Below are 17,258 nucleotides of genomic sequence, written 5' to 3' on the forward strand. Positions count from 1 at the left end.
CTCTTTCCGGCAACTTTGACTCGACAGAACTCGACGCTGCTCTTGCACGTTGAGACAGGTAATGTGAAATGTAGCCTACATAAGACAAATTAATGTTGTAGCCTATAGCTAACATTATAACATGATGAAATTTTAGAATATCATCAGTATTATATTCCAGTGTTGATCTAGCTTACTGTTAGTCTCATACAACCAACAATCTAATACATAGAATATTACAATTTTCAACATACTCAAATGCAGTTTAGTATGGTAGTGTAACATGAGATCAAATGAAACAGTGCTGCTTTACCTCACAATTTTAATTAGTCAAATAAATTGACCTGTATTAGTATTTCAGCTTTGCGAGTAACGTTAGTTTGGTAGAATGAAATGTCCTCATTCCTTATCCCCTGGGACACGTCCTGCATCATATCATGATCATGTTAAGAACATGATCATGCATTCATTCATCCATAAACATTATTTCCCCATAAACATTATTAGATCCATTGGCATGACGACAAGTTCCATGATTCCACGCTCATTCACTGCGTCATCAATCTACGGCTTTGTTGTTTTGAAGAGGTTAGCAACTCCTAGCGGTGAAAAAAATATATTGTGCCTTTAATTGAATAAAGATACCTTGTTTCTTAACTTACTCCAAATCAAATAACTGAGACCTTACTTACAATCATAAGGTCTGCTCTTCTCTCTATGCAGACCTCTTTGCCATTAGTTTATTTCCTCTTCTATCTAGAGAATAGCCACAAACCCTACTTTTTTTTTTTTATCCAGCTTTTTCTCCTAATGGATTTTCACAAAGCCCAAAACTAATCATGCAAGAATGGACATTTATTACAATGGCAGATAGTAAACACTCTTCATATTTTAAAGGAGGCAGAGCAAGGTATGAGTGTCTTGTTCAGTGTCATGAAGACAGATCGTCTGACAAGTGAAATAGAATATGAAGACAGATCAAGCATTACAGAAATTAGTATTTTCATTATTTTACCAGCTATAACAAGCAACATAGGGGCAAAGAAGTCTGCCCATCATGCTAATAGAGTTATAAGTGAAGTTCCTAAACGTAATTTAGGTAGGAGCGAGCCCATCTAATCTTCCAATCAACAGCCAGAGTATATAAGCAGCTGCTTACCTCTCTTCAGTCTCAGCTGTTTCAGTATCCATCCACCTCCCCAAACTCAGGATATGAGAACAATTATTTAATTTAATAACCAAACAAGTATGTCATCCAATGTCTCATCTAACTCGTTTATTAGACTTTCAGATTTCAAAAGTGTTTTCTAACATGCAAATGTGATTTTACCAGTATGCTTGAGTACTGCTCGATTAATTGGCTTGGACCAAAAGTTTTTAGCATTATCTTTTGAGTTGCACACAGTGCAATTCCATATACTGGGTTGGAAAATGTATTTAGTCTGTTAAAACATCAGTAGAAACATGTGGTATCTTTATCTTAGGCACTTTTGTGATACTGGTGGTCATGGTGCTCACTTCATAGGACTAAGTATTAAAGGGATAGTTCACCCAAAAATGAAAATTTGATGTTTATCTGCTTACCCCCAGTGCATCCAAGATGTAGGTGACTTTTTTTCTTCAGTCGAACACAAATGATGATTTTTAACTGCAACCGCTGCCGTCTGTCAGTCAAATAATAGCAGTAGATGGGAACTTCAACTATAACAGTAAAAAAAACTTGCTTAGACAAATCAAAATTAAAACCTGCGGCTCGTGACGACACATTGATGTCCTAAGACACGAAACGATCGGTTTGTGCGAGAAACCGAACATTATTTATATAATTTTTACCTCTAATACACCACTATGTCCAACTTCGTTCAGCTTCCGGCTAGTGAGGTCAAAAAACACGTTGTGATGACGGAAGTGATGTCTCGCCCATATACTTCAATGAGCGCGAGACATCACTTCCGCTGTAAGAGCGCGATCAGACCTCACTAACCGGAAGCTGAACGGAGTTGGACATAGTGGTGTATTAGAGGTAAAAATTATATAAATAATGTTCGGTTTCTCGCACAAACCGATCGTTTCGTGTCTTAGGACATCAATGTGCCGTCACGAGCTGCAGGGTTTAATTTGGATTTGTCTATGGAAGTTTTTTCGACTCTTATTGTTCAAGTTCCCAATCACTGCTATTATTTGACTGACAGACGGCAGCGGTTGCAGTTAAAAATCATAATTTGTGTTCGACTGAAGAAAAAAAGTCCTCTACATCTTGGATGCACTGGGGGTAAGCAGATAAACATCAAATTTTCATTTTTGGGTGAACTATCCCTTTAACAGGTTTACTCAGCAGATACTTGAAATAAAATTACATGTTGATTATTTTTTTAATTGCTACACAAAAACTTCAAAATTTCCTCCTGTTGTTGTCCTTTGGTCGCAATTCAAAGGTCACAAACACACGTGAAGAGGCAGAGGCTAATGTAACCCCAGTCCTCTGATGTAGTGATAAAGGAGAGCCAGTGACTTCATGCTGGCCGCTGGTCCACTCTCGTGATTCCTCCTCGCGTACAAGCAGCGGGCGTCCCAGAGCTTGTCCCAGAATGCCACACGCCTCACTGGCTTTTAGCCGAGCGTTGTCCACAGCTTCCAAACATACTCGCCGCCTGCATTCAAACCATTACAAACAGGTATATCAATTTATTTTATACGGAAGATGGCTGGTCTGGAGATTTACATGAAGACGGATATTGTTTACCTTAACAAATTGAGGCTTTCAGCACTGTGACTGTAGTAAGGGTCACCAACACACACGCTTTTGTCTAGTTTTTCAATCAAAACTGAGCGTGCGCTCTGCATCTTCTCAAAGTCTGAAAACACAACAAGCACCTGCAGAGACAAAGCAGATAAATAAAGAGTAAACGTATCATAACCTTACATTATAGGACACCTCTATCCATCTTACCTCGGCTTGCATGTGGAAGAGCTCCTCCTCTCTTTGTAAATGCTTGGCCACAGTGATGTTTTCTTCCTGTTTGGAAAGAAGATACTGGAATTACTCGTTCTTTATACATTTTTTGTTTAGAAATACACACCTTTTAATCAGTTAGCACCTTGACATCATGCTGTCTTGCAGTCTGTAGGATGTATTCAAGTCTTCGCGTAACGCTGTTAGTCACGTCGTTAACATTTTCTTTACTGTTTTTGACGCTGATGGTCACGGTCGCGCGGTCCGGAGGACACGATAACTCCGCACAGCCCGTCACCTGAACCACTCTTACGCTGCTTTGAATGTGTAAAGGTGTTTGCTTGCGGCCCCGATTGAGCACCGATTCGTTTTCGTCTCGGTAAACATCACCAGCAGTCATTGAAACTGCAGTGAAGACACGAGACGGGCTGTGCGCCATATTTGTTGGTAAACCAACGTGGCGCTATGGCAACTTGATCAGTGCATGTCGGGAAATGTCGTTGTAGTCGCTTTTTATACGTCACAACAGCAATGTCTGAAGATTTTGTGTTGGCACAAACTTACTTAAATCTGTTTATTTCCAAATACTTAGAATCGTTCGAATAGTTTAAGATGCTTCATTTACTCTCATAGATTGTGAAATCAAGTTATTTCTCGAGAACTGACCAGCAGAGGGCAGCACAGATCAACAAACTGGCTTGACTCTACACATAGACGGACTGTTTGCACAGAGACAGATAGACCTCATTTTGTTACATAAAACATTTAAAAATTAGTCAATTACAAAGCACTATATTATTTGAAATTAAAGTTTCAAATGAATTGATTTATGATTTAGATGTGTCAATAGTAAACACTTGTGATTTCACCATAGGAAAATGCATGCATAATAATAATAATAATAATAATAATAATAATAATAATAATAATAATAATATAAGGAAGATTATAATAATAAAAACTTTAATAAAATTAAATAAAATGAAAGAATGAAAGCTTCGATTGAATTAATTTAGATGTGTAAAAAGTAAGCGCTTAGTATGTGATTATTATCACCATAGGAAAATGTATGCATAATAATAATAATGATAATAAAAAATGCTGGGTTGTTTCAACTCAAATTTGGGTCAAATATGGACAAACCAAACCGTTGGGTTAAAAAATGCATTTAAAAATTTAACCCAATGGTTGGGTTTGTCCATTTTTGACCCAAACTTGGGTTGAAACAACCCAGCATTTTTTAGAGTGAGGCCCTAATAATAATAATTAATAATAATAATAATAATAATAAGTAATTATTATTATTCAACTATAAAAAGTCAATACATTTTAATTTAGACTGACCTGTTTAGTTTTAGAAATATATTTAATAATTTTACAGCAGTGCATCTCTTAACAGTTTCATCATCCTTTTTATGATCAAGTATACCATAACTGTTATTTTGATTTGTGTTAATAATAATACGTGTGTGTGTGTGTGTGTGTTTGTATGTATGTATAAAAATATATATTTATAAAAAAAAAAAAAAATTGTTACTGGACATATGGACATTGTAGGCTGTTATTTTTAAGATTGCAATTGTTTGCAAATGTTGTTTGTTTTATAGCTTATTTATTGATTTATTTATTTCTAAAACACCTTTAGAAATAACCTTTTCATTTGACCTAACAGTTTGCCTATATCTACCTTTAATAGTTTACTCATTTCAAAATGCATACACAAATTCGAAAGATATTTCATAAATGTTTGTATTATTATGCACATTTTTTAAAAATATATTTAATTGTGACACCAAATAAATTATATATATATATATATATATAATATATATTATACATATTAGAGAGAATTAAAGGCAGACTACTACAATTCAAGCAAGGCCCGTCTGTTTGTTTGTATTAAACCGTGAAGCCCTCTGTCTAATCCCACTCTGAAAATGTGCAGGACGTATTTGTTGATATTGTCTCGGGTTGCGCATAGTTCTATGTTGGCTTTTTGAAACTGTTTATCTGATGATGTGTCTTTGCCAAGATACATGCAATGGCTTCTTTTATTTGCTTAGCCGTGTAGGCTTTGACTCTGGATCTCCGCCATTCTGTTGAAGGAAGGAATATTTAATGTTCAAGCTGGGATCGTGGGTGCAGGCGTGGGGTTTGGAGACACTGAGCTCTTCAAACGGACTGATAAGCGATCCGATAAGTTGCGTACGGAAGCACAGCAGTCGAGCTGTGGAAACAAGGAAACAAGGCCAATTCCCAGGAAATGAAAAATAACATAAACTCTTTATCCCTCTCTCTCTGTGGCCTACATGGAGTTAAAAGGAATGACCTCAGTGTCGGTCATAGTGAATGTGTGCTATTTAAGGCTTTAACATCTTAATATTCAAATTTAATTTTATTGCACTGCATTGCATTTATTTTGCTGTTATTTTTGTTGGTGAATTTATGTAGCTCAGTAGTATTATATTATAAATAAGGAAAATAGAAACCATTGTCAGTCGTTTAATTTTCATCAGAGATCACCTGTCTGTGATGTCATGTGACACCTCCGTCCACCTGACCTCTGTCTCACTGATTGGCAGTGGTTGGTCTCGCTTGCTGTGAACCCTGGGAAAATGCGTTTTGACTTGTCTTTCGTGTTCCTGGACATGATTAGAGACTTCAGCAGGGGAGAGGGGGTGCTGCGTCTGCCCGAGGGCATGAATGTATATGTATTTGTGTGTCTTTTCCCATGTGTTAGCCCTGTGGCGCTCCAGTTTAACTCGGATATGTCAGTGACATTGGGAAGCTCTAAAATCCTACTTGTTTGGACAGTGTCAAATTAAGCTAAAGTTTATAAATCTGAATTTTATAAGATGCAGATTTTGGCATTTACATAAATATTATGTCTTACCTTAGAAGATAAAATTAGAAAAAAACACCTTTATCTTGTATTTAGAGACTATACAGGCTAGAAAATATATCAAATGAGTTCTGCTTGAAAATCACAACATTTGTAGCTTATAGCTTTTTCTCAATGGCCTGTATATCCTACATTATTAGTTCAAATAAACAAACTTTCACACTGTTCAGTGGAGCATGTCATTTGGTCAAGCTTTCAATTTTCGCCCCATTTTTTTGTTTACATCTTCAGATGTGTGAATGACAGTCTTTGTATACATTAAAAACTTTGCAATATACATATTACCTCAAGATATCAAATTCAGATCAAAGTCCTATATTGTTCTACATAATATTTGTTAATTTTGTAATGATGGGTTACGAGAATACATGTTGGAGTTATTAAACTTCATACACCACATTATCCACCTTATTTTGTAACATGATAGTAAGCTAGTTTCTTTGAATGTGCAAGACTTCTGATTCATCAAACACTATAGGTGAACAACTAACAAAAACAAAGTGCAGTAACAGTAAAACTGTTTGTGCTACAAACCAGTGTGTTTACACTCTAAAAAAAATGCTGGGTTAAAAACAACTCAAGTTGGGTTGAAAATGGACAAACCCAGCGATTGGGTTAAATGTTTGCCCAACCTGCTGGGTAGTTTTATTTAAACCAACTATTGTTCAAAAATTGCTATATGGCTAGCTTAAAATGAACCCAAAATAGTTGGGAAATTAAAAACCAGATGCAATTAGAGGCAACAATAATAGACAAAAGGTGAATGTTTATTAATAAGCTTTAATATTTTATTAATATACATTTAATAGTTTATTAATCTAAATTTATTAATAAGCAATTTAATAAATGTTTATTGTTTAATAATTATTCATTGAACATTAATAAATGTTCATTTCCAACATACTTTGGGTTAATTTTAATTAAGCAATACAGTAATTTTTAAACAATAGTTGAGTTAAATAAAACTACCCAGCAGGTTGGGCAAACATTTAACCCTACCGCTGGGTTAAAACAACCCAATTGCTGGGTCCATTTTCAACCCAACTTGGGTTGTTTTTAACCCAGCATTTTTTAGAGTGTATGGTTATGATAATAATTTCAAATAATATGATGATAAAAATCAGTGTGCAATATAAAGCAGCATAATGGACCGTTTATACAGCCAAAATAACTGGAAGTGAATGACACGGTGAATACACTCTAAAAATGAACAACCCAAGTTGGGTTGAAAATGTACTAACCCAACATTTGGCTTAAATGTTTGCCCAACCTGCTGGGTAGTTTTATTTAGCCCAACTATTGTTTAAAATTTACTGTATTGCTGGCTTAAAATGAACTTAAAAAAAATCAGACACATAATTACTAGAGGCAACAATAATAATCAAAAGATGAACATTTATTAATAAGCAATTTAATAAATGTTAATATAATTATTCATTAAACTTTTTATAATAAATATTAATTTATTAAACATGAATTATTGAATAAATGTTCATTTTTAACATACTTTGGGTTCATTTTCAGCAAGGAATGCAGTAATGTTTAAACAATATTTGGGTTAAATAAAACTATCCAGCAGGATGGGCAAACATTTAACCCAACTGCTGGGTTAAAACAACCCAGTCGCTGGGTTTGTCAATTTTTAACCCAGCATTTTTTAGAGTGAAGTAATTATATGTCTGATTTTTAATTTTTAACCTATTTTGGTTTCTATTTAAGCCAGCCTATAGTAATTTTTAAACAACAGTTGGGTTAAAGCAGGTTGGGCAAACATTTAACCCAACCACTGGGTTAAAACAGCCAAATAGCTGGGTTTGTCCATTTTCAACCCAACTTGGGTTGTTTTTAACCAAGCATTTTTTAGATTGTACAAATGGCAGAACTGCTTTTCTGCTTCCCCTTTAGAAAAATAAATAAATATTATATATATACATTGTATTTTTACCCCTAAACAGGCTTGTTGACTTCCCATACATTATAACCCAACCTAATTCATGCTAAAGCTCAGAAATTATTTTATTTATTATTTTACGCATACATATTTTAAGCTTGGTGTAGTTTTTAAAAAATCAACCATAAAAAAGTTTTGCTTGTCAGTATGTGAAATGAAAGAAACATAATCTCTTTGCATCTTTCGCAGTATCATGTCAATCATGTCAACCTGTCAATCATGATAACTACATTGTTTATCCAGTTCTGCCTCATTAGAACTGGTTTGTTAAGGCCTCACCTTTGGTTCTGACCCACAGGGCTCTTTATCGAGGGCCGCTGCTGAGTCACATCTGGGCAGACCGCTGATGTGCTGTTGGGACTTCTGACTACTGAGTATTCAAGTGGTTTAAGATCTATGAAATCTCTTTTAGTAAGCTCTCAGCTTTCTGTCCCTCGTACGTTTAGCTCTCCCTTGTGCTTTCTCCATCTCTGTCGCCCTCGTTCTCTCAGTCTTTCTTTCAATCTCTTTCTGTTATGCAGAAATGTGTATTTTAAAGGCTGCTTGGATTTCAGAGCTCTATTAAAAGTTCAAAGCTGCAGTTTACTGCTGTAACAAGAGCTACTCCTGATCCAAACACTCGGCTAATGAGAGAGAGCCAGCTGCACCCCCCACCTCCCACCCTGTGGCCTGTGGCACCCGTATATGAATGTGTTTTGATGCAGTATTGTGTGGATAAAGGAACCGTTTTATAGATCGTAATCATTTTTTTCTTTCACTTGATGATCTGTCAATCTTTAAATAGTTCTTTCACCATGTCCCCCATCTGACTCTGTCTCTCTTCTGTTCTGCTGATAGACTGAAGTTGTAAATCCTTTTGATAATGGAAAATCTTTGCAGGACTCCATCTTTCTTTTTGATACATTTGAACCACAGACGGAATCCTGTGAGTGTTGCGGTAGGAGATCCATTAATAGTTAAGCAGTATATTATTCCACTGCCCATCAATAACAAGAGCGAATTATTGCTCCAGAACGGCACAAACAAATAAATAAACACTTTTACAGAGGCCTTGTGATTATTTGGCAGCCGTCTTGGAGGATGATAAGATGAGAACCGTGTGATCTGGCTGGCCGCGATTCTATTGGGAAAAATTGAGCGTGACCTGCTGAGTGAGGAATGGAATTAAAGAGGCCGTTTTGAGATTCTCCGTCCCCGTAACCTCATAAGACTGGTTCACCACACTAAGCTTTTTTATGTGATTATTAAATATAAAAATAAAATGTTAGAGAGGAAAATACACATGTGAGACCATCTGGGCTGAGAGGAATGAACTTCTGGACTTCTCTTTTGGACTGGGCCATTTTTAATGCCAGAATTTATTTGACCAACTAAGGAGATTTTGGTACATTTGCATTTTCACTCGCTATAGCAAAATATCCAGTAAGAGTTGTATTGATTTATTATCTACACTTTATTCTGATTACTTGAATACTTGATTCTGGATTGGTCATTTGTTGCATTCTGTGTTCAAATGTGTTTGTATAATGACCCTGACAACCAATTTTTGGCATTGTGCTAGTCTCTTGTATCACTTCATGATCTCTTTTTTGTTACACAATGAAATAATTTTAGACTTAAAGCAATTTTTAATGTTCATTTATTTATTATTGGGTAAGTAACCAAGTAATAAAGAGGACAGAATGAGCAATCAGCTGGTCATTTTGGCAAAATAACCCTTGTAGGGTGATTCAAGGTCATAATCATCTTATTCTTGTTGTCAGGATTGTTTTAGTCTTTTTTTTTTTTTTGTCCTTTAAAAATATTTTATACATTTTTTTTTTCAGCATTATTTGGCAGGTTTAATTTTTTTCACTTGTATTATTATTATAATATTTTAATATATTGTTTTTTAAACTTATATAAATTTGAACTTGTTTGTAAATTCAAACATTTATTTTGATGATTAACTTTTTTGCCAGTTATTTTGTTTGTTTTCTGTATTATTTGGCAGTTTTCATCATATTATTTTTTTATTTTATATATATATATATATATATATATATATATATATATATATATATATATATATATATATATATATATATATATATATATATATATATTTTTTATTACGTTATTCTTTTTTTTAATTGTGTAACTTGTCATATAAAGTAAACCTTTTCAAGTTTTAGGTGGCATTTTCACAAGTAACACTTGCAGTATTTCCAAACTCTATAAACATACATGTTAAATTATCATTGCAAAACCATCCTAAGTGATGTCCCAAGTGCTCATTCACAAGTTAATGTTCGTTTCTCAACCGCACATATCCTTCCCTTGTTTCAGCATGGCTAAAAACGTCCAGTTCTCACTCATTTAAATGCTTTGGGTTTAGCCTCACTGAGCAATTGGCTCTACAGGGCAGTACATGCCAGTTCTAAAACCCAGACCTCCATGATCTACAGGAAACTGCCACAGCAAAGTCGAGCCAACACAGCGCTGCTCTGGGACACGGTGAAGCTTTAGCCCAGACTCCCCAAGCCAACATGGCGCCCCTGCAGTAGAACTGAGCCTCTACTGGGGTCTCATTTAAACAGGCCCGGTATTTTGTAATGGATCGTGGCGAAATTTAGAGGATGAGTCGTGATATTTCTGCCCACAGATTGAGGAGAGTGGAATGGGAGTGTGTGTGTTTGGGTAAATTGTGGCAGTCTAGGAGAGAGATTAATGTGTGGAGTTATTGGTGTAATGATGGAGTCAGCTCTCTGGGCTTCAGCTTCGAACAGATGAAATTAATGAAGTACCTATTCACATCCAGGACACACAGGAGACCGAGTAGACAGGAAAATGGCCTTGTGTGTGTGTGTGTACTTTGTGACTGGTGAGGTTGCAGTGAATGAGTGGCGTATTTTAGATGGGTTGGCGGAGATGTTTAGGTTGGTTTCTGGATAAAAGTGCTGCTAAAATTTATCTGTTTACATGCGTACAGTAGTGTTTGTGAATGTCAAGGAGTTAGTGGGAATATTATAGTGTTTAATGATGGGAATCGCAGAGAATTTAATGATTCAGGTTCCTTTTAATGATTCCAGATCCTTAATTCTTCTATTTTATGGCTCTTTTAGTGCATTTAAAGTTGGCATGAAATAGAAATTAACCCTATCTATTTTCTGTTATAAGGCAAAAATTCATCCTTGCATATGTTTTTTTTTTTTTTTTTTACCTCGTAATTCTTAATCAAATTATCATTGTCATAACTTGATCTTCTGATGAAACGACAGATTTCAATCATTTACTCTGCTTAACCTGTTAGTGTTCCACTGTACCAACCTTGGTACAAATACAGTTCAATAGAGACCTTAGTCCGCTTCTTTCTGACAATTGACTGCAAGCTCACATTCAGATTTGCCTCCATCCATCAACATCTGATGGATAAAACCATGTCCCACCCTATATATTTTTTCTTTTTCAATAATTAGTTTCACTCAAATGTACTCAAAATACATAAGAATGTTTTTTTTCTCTACTTCCATTTCATTGCAACTTTAAGGTTTAAATATATTTCTTAAATATATATATATATATATATATATATGAAATGAAGTAATAATGTTTAATGCCAAAAAAACGCTCTCCACTAATTGGCCTAAATATGTATTAAACATCAATATTAAACAAACAAAAAATATATATTGTCATATAAAAAACAGTCAATAACATCACTGATTAGTTATGGGCGTCTGATTGAGGAGTCGGTTTACACCATGGTTTACACTGGTTATCCTGTATGTTTTTGATTCGCTAATAAGAACTGCCTCATAAAAAACATTTGTTCTGTAATCAGACTATACTGACCATGCTTTCTGTTTCATGCTGTAGTGTGAGTGTTGATGTTGTGGTGCCGTTAAATAAATAGTGCAGGAAACTCAGATTATTTTTTAGTGCTGTATTCCACTATTCCACATGTATGGGAACCGTTAATGGAACCAAACATTATTCCGCTATTTAAAAAATGGAACTGGTTATAAATAAGAGAGTGGTGTGTGTGTGTGTGTGTGTGTGTGTGGTAAGAATATTCTCCTGTGAGGAGACCAATCAGGTGTTGACAGAAATGCCTTCTCCCCCAATACACACCTAGTGTTCTACCTATCAAAATGAGTTCTCCTCCCTCTGGTCTTTGAACCCTTAAGTGTCAGCTGACCCCAACTGAAGCCGCCCCCCAAAAGAGTGATTGGCAGTCAGATGCTGGGGCTGAATTAAAAGCAGTTGGGGCCAGGACAAGAAAAACACCGGGCAAATGCAGGAGATTATTGAAAATACTATGATAAAATGGTTATATGAGGGTTATTGTAAGTTTCCAAAGCGTGTAAATTTAGGCTACTTTTTTCTTCTTATTTTTTTAACTTTTCATACTTTCTTCTATTTATGCAAAGACAACTCTAAAGCCATTTGTAGGTTGATTTTCCCATGAATTTTAAACACTTGTGGCTATGTGGTGCTATCAAGAAGACATCCATTTTGAACCCAGAAAAAATTCTGTTAACCTGTTGCTTCCTAAAGGAACAGCATCCATACCAATTAACTTTTTTATTTGATGCCAATCTCCTCAAATGTCCTTAAAAAGTGTGGTTGTATTCACCAAACCACACCGAGTGTGAGTGCATGGAGCACGGCCAGCCTCGCTAAGCAGGCGTTTTAAACGGCCGAGGTGCAAATCTACTGCCCATGCGCCAAGCGGGTGTCAATTTTTCCTTGGCTGACTGGCGGACTAGCAGATCAATAAAGTTAATTTAAAACATTCACACTCTGCCATCTGAAATCAACCATTTAATGACTCTCTGTTCCAGTAAAACTGCAAAAGGGCCCTTCGGATTTACAGCAACAATAAGAGGGAAGAGAAGAGAGGGGGAAAACACACGGTCACCGAATGCAGTCGGAAAATGCGAGCATAAAAAGACAAAAGAGAGGAAACTATGGCTCTTTGTTTTGTTTTCACCACAGACCGAGTGGTTTAAGACCTCATTATTGACAGTAAAGCAACAAACGTAGATGAAAGGTACAAACACAAAAATCTTGATCTCTGTTTTTGGAAGAAATAGAGGAATAAACCGTGTTGTGGACTGTAAAAGAGTTTATTTATATGACTGTATATACTTTTTAAATGTTATATGTGTAATTTCACTTTGGGTAGTGGCACAGAGCCCTCATAAAAACATTTGAAGAATCCGTCATCAACCCGAACTGAAAAAAAAAAAACACACCCTTTTTGCCACTGGTCACATTAATAAGTAGTCCCACCTCCAAAATCACACCATTGGTTGAGTCTGTGTTGATGTGTCAGGCTGGTCACAAAATTATTGTTGCCAAAGAGAGCCTCAGTGTTTGCACTTTTTGGGGAAATCAATCAATAGATGGTTTGCTTATAGACTATTAAAGGATTAGTTCACTTTCAAATTAAAATTTCCTGATAATTTACTCTCCCCCATGTCATCCAAGATGTCCATGTGCTTCTTTCTTCAGTCAAAAAGAAATTAAGGTTTTTAATGAAAACATTCCAGGATCATTCTCCACTATTGAAGGACTTCACTGGCCTTCAAACGGTTGAAGATCAAAATTACAGTTTCAGTGCAGCTTCAAAGGGCTTTAAACGATACCAAACGAGGAATAAGGGTCTTATCTAGAGAAACCATCACTCATTTTCTAAAAAAAAATATATATATTAAAAAAAAAAAAAATTATGTACGTTTTAACAATAAATGCTCATCTTGAACTAGCTCTCTTCTTCTCTATTTGAATTCCAGCAGTGTAGACACTGCTAAGTGTATTTCTGCCCTCCAAAGGTCAAAGTTTGAACTAAATTGTCATATACAATATGCTAGTGCAAGTATATAACAATTAGTTCAAACTTTGACCTGTTGAGGGCAGTAATACACTTAGCAGTGTCTACACTGCTGGAATTCAAATAGAGAAGAAGAAGAGAGCTAGTTCAAGGTGAGCATTTATGGTTAAAATGTTTAAAATTATTATTTTTTTTTTTTAGAAAATAAGCGATGGTTTCTCTAGATAAGACCCTTATTCCTCGTCTGGGATCGTGTAGAACACTTTGAAGCTGCACTGAAAATGATTTTAACTTCAATCGTTTGGTGTGAATTGAAGTCCACTATATGGAGAAAAATCCTGGAATGTTTTCATCAAAAACCTTCATTTCTTTTCGACTGAAGAAAGAAAGACATGAACATCTTGGATGACATGGGGGTGAGAAAATTATCAGGAAATTTTAATTTGAAAGTGAACTAATCCTTTAAACTTGGATAGAAAAAATGGATTTAAAAGCAGAAATATGATGCTTATAATTTTAAAAAAGAACTTGCATTGATTTCTGTATTATTTGAGCTGTGAAGACATTGAACTACTTTTTTTTTTTACAGTCAATTTACACATTTTTATACGGAAGAGGATTAGGGCCAAGCAATAATAAACAAATAAAACCATCTCGAGATTAAAGTTGTTAAATTTCGAGAAAAAACTCGTTACATTTCAAGAAAAAGGTCAAAATAAAATGTTGAGAATAAACTCATTAAATTATGAGAAAAAAGTTGTTAAATTTCAAGAAAAATGTTGAGATAAAATGTTGAGAATAAACTAATTAAATTACGAGAAAAAAGTCGTTAAATTACGAGAACAAATTGGTTAAGTAATGAGAAAAATGTAGTTAAATTTCGAGATAAAATGTTGAGAATAAACTCATTGAGTTTATTCTCAACATTTTATCTCGACTTTTTTCTCGAAATTTAACAACTTTAATCTCGAGATGGTCTTATTTTTTTATTATTGCTTGGCCCTTAATCCTCTTCCGTATTTTTATCATGGCAACAAAGTTGTGAAATTGTATATACAGTGGTGTTTCACAGAGAAGGTTAGTAAGTGATTTTTTTTTTTTCACACTATAAAGCCATGTTATTGGTGGCATTCATTTCCATTATAAGTGTCACACTGTATTTCCAAATTTAGCTTTTTTTTTTTCTTTTCTTTTTTTAAAGCAATGCAAGGACAGTTGGAAATAGTTTTTTGTGGTAATCAACATTAGGCCACTAATGCTGTCAGTTGATCTTAATTCATACTGAACCCAGAATATTATTTTCAAGCATTGTTGCAACACTTAATGAAGCATATGCCTCTGGTCAACTCCGACTACCATAAAGCTTGAAACTGAGCACCTTACTGATCCCACTGACACACTCCATGTGTTCCCTTTTTGTAAAGTGAGTGCAGAAACCCTCTGTGTTTTATCTTAACATTTTCACTACGTGCAAATACACCTGCAGCCGGCACATTAAAGACCTCACATCTTTACAATGCTCTAATTGGACCTTGTGTTCGTAAAACACTGTGAGAATGAATGACTTACCTACGCACTCATGCCTTTGGCATCATTCTCTCTGGCCCTCGCTTGTTTCTAATTACTTGTGCGTTACTTTGAAATGATTCGTCTCTCTTCAAAAACAGTGAAGTCATATTCTAGACTCCTCTGGTTTTCCAGTGAACCTTCCTACATGAGTTTCTGTGGCCGGAAAAGGCATGGATTGCCGTGATCGCCCCCTGGAGAAGACCCTACCTCCTGCAAACTCTTTTCCTAATACTGAAGACCACACGACATGCACCATAAACACTCGTTACACCATCCGTCATACACAAAAAACACACACGCTCTCTCGCTCACACGTATTCTCTACAGGACCTCAGGGAGACACGCATTCATCATCATCCGCAACAAGCCGGAGATAAGCCTCTGCTAATACACACTAGCCGATGACTGGTCGATGTTTATGAAGCGAAACGACAGAACTTCCCGTTTTCACCTTGACAATTAAATTAGCCGAACGAGGAATAGGAGGAGGAGGGGGTGAAAGATGGATGATATCATCCGCCTCCCTCTCTCTCTTTTTACAGTGATGTCTTACTTTGGCTTTACATTAAGAGAAAATCCATTTAACAGCTGTGCCTGTTTTAGCGAGATCTTGGTGGAGTGGACTTTTCAGAGATAGCATTACCAGCTCTCTTTATTTTATGTGTCAGCAGAAGAAAAGCAGCGTATCTTAACAAGCAAGGATGGAATCGATTAGACCTGGGGTTCGTCTCCTCCTTGCTCTCTCTTTTTTTGTTTCTTCACGTCACCCCCCCCCCCCCACAACAATAATGTGTCAATTTTCACTTTCCTCTTCTGTTCTTTTAATGCAGTATTCCCCATGACTCCTCGCTGACAGCACACATCCCCCCTCAGACGGACGTGTGTGTTTTGATTTGTCGCAGGTTTATTTGAAGAGCCTTTTCGGGGTTCTCAAGTCAGTTTGAAAGTATATGTGTATTGTGGGGAGCTGTTATCTCACTAATTTGGTTTAATTTGATAACCGTTTGGCAGATTTGTCTGAGCTTAGTTGGAGCAGCTGTGCCTGTCCTGTATATTTTGGTTGAATCGCAGGAAATGCACACCAGGTTTTGCATGCTGCCTTGTCTGAGACTACCAACAATGTCTACAAAGTATACAAAATCTTTACTTGCTTTAAAGTAAAATTAAGATTAATACAAGATAATTTATATATTATCTAAATTGTGTATGGCAATGTATTTTACATTAAATATATTTTTTATTGCCAAATAGTTTTCCTTGTTTCAACCATGAACTTAAGCTCTTTTAAATTTGCTTTCACTGGAAAACATAACATATATATATATATATATATATATATATATATATATATATATATATATATATATATATATATATATATATATATATATATATATATATATATATATATATATATATATATATATATATATATATATATATATATATATATATATATATATATATATATATATATATATATATATATTATATATATAATATATATATATAATATATATATATATATACGGTCCCACTTTACATTAAGTGGCCTTAACTACTATGTACTTACATCAAAAAATAGGTACAATGTACTTATTGGGTTCATATTGAATTGCAAAACACTTTTGCTGCTATTGAGGTGGATACGGGTAAGGTTAGGGACAGGTTTGGTGGTATGGGTACACTCTAAAAAATGCTGGGTTAAAAACAACCCAAGTTGGATTGAAAATCGACAAACCCAGCGATTGGGTTGTTTTATCCCAGCAGTTGGGTTAAATGTTTGCCCAACCTGCTGGGTAATTTTACTTAACTCAACTATTGTTTAAAAATTACAGTATTGCTTAATTAAAATGAACCCAAAATATCTTGAAAATTAACATTTATTAATATGTTAAATAAATGAACATTTTAATTTCATTTTAGATTCATTTTAAGTCAGCCATATAGTCATTTTCAAACAATAGTTGGGTTAAATAAAACTACACAGCAGGTTGGGCAAACATTTAACCCAACAGTTGGGTTAAAACAACCCAATTGCTGGGTTTGTCCATTTTCAACCCAACTTAACCCAGCATTTTTTAGA

At 35.1% G+C, this 17,258-nt stretch overlaps 1 protein-coding gene across 1 annotated transcript; it reads right to left on the reverse strand.

The window, feature by feature from the left end:
- Positions 1-2,267: 2,267 nt before the first annotated feature.
- irak1bp1 (interleukin-1 receptor-associated kinase 1 binding protein 1) lies at positions 2,268-3,373 on the reverse strand. Its single transcript, XM_067372016.1, has 4 exons — positions 3,078-3,373; positions 2,930-2,995; positions 2,723-2,853; positions 2,268-2,630 (listed from the first exon to the last, which is right to left on the reverse strand). Exons 1-4 carry the CDS (start codon positions 3,369-3,371, stop codon positions 2,372-2,374), a joined length of 750 nt encoding a protein of 249 aa, XP_067228117.1. The 5' UTR covers positions 3,372-3,373; the 3' UTR covers positions 2,268-2,371.
- Positions 3,374-17,258: the final 13,885 nt, after the last annotated feature.

This window comes from Chanodichthys erythropterus, chromosome 20 (genome assembly GCF_024489055.1).
Source record: "Chanodichthys erythropterus isolate Z2021 chromosome 20, ASM2448905v1, whole genome shotgun sequence".
In the NCBI taxonomy this organism is placed as follows: domain Eukaryota; kingdom Metazoa; phylum Chordata; class Actinopteri; order Cypriniformes; family Xenocyprididae; genus Chanodichthys; species Chanodichthys erythropterus.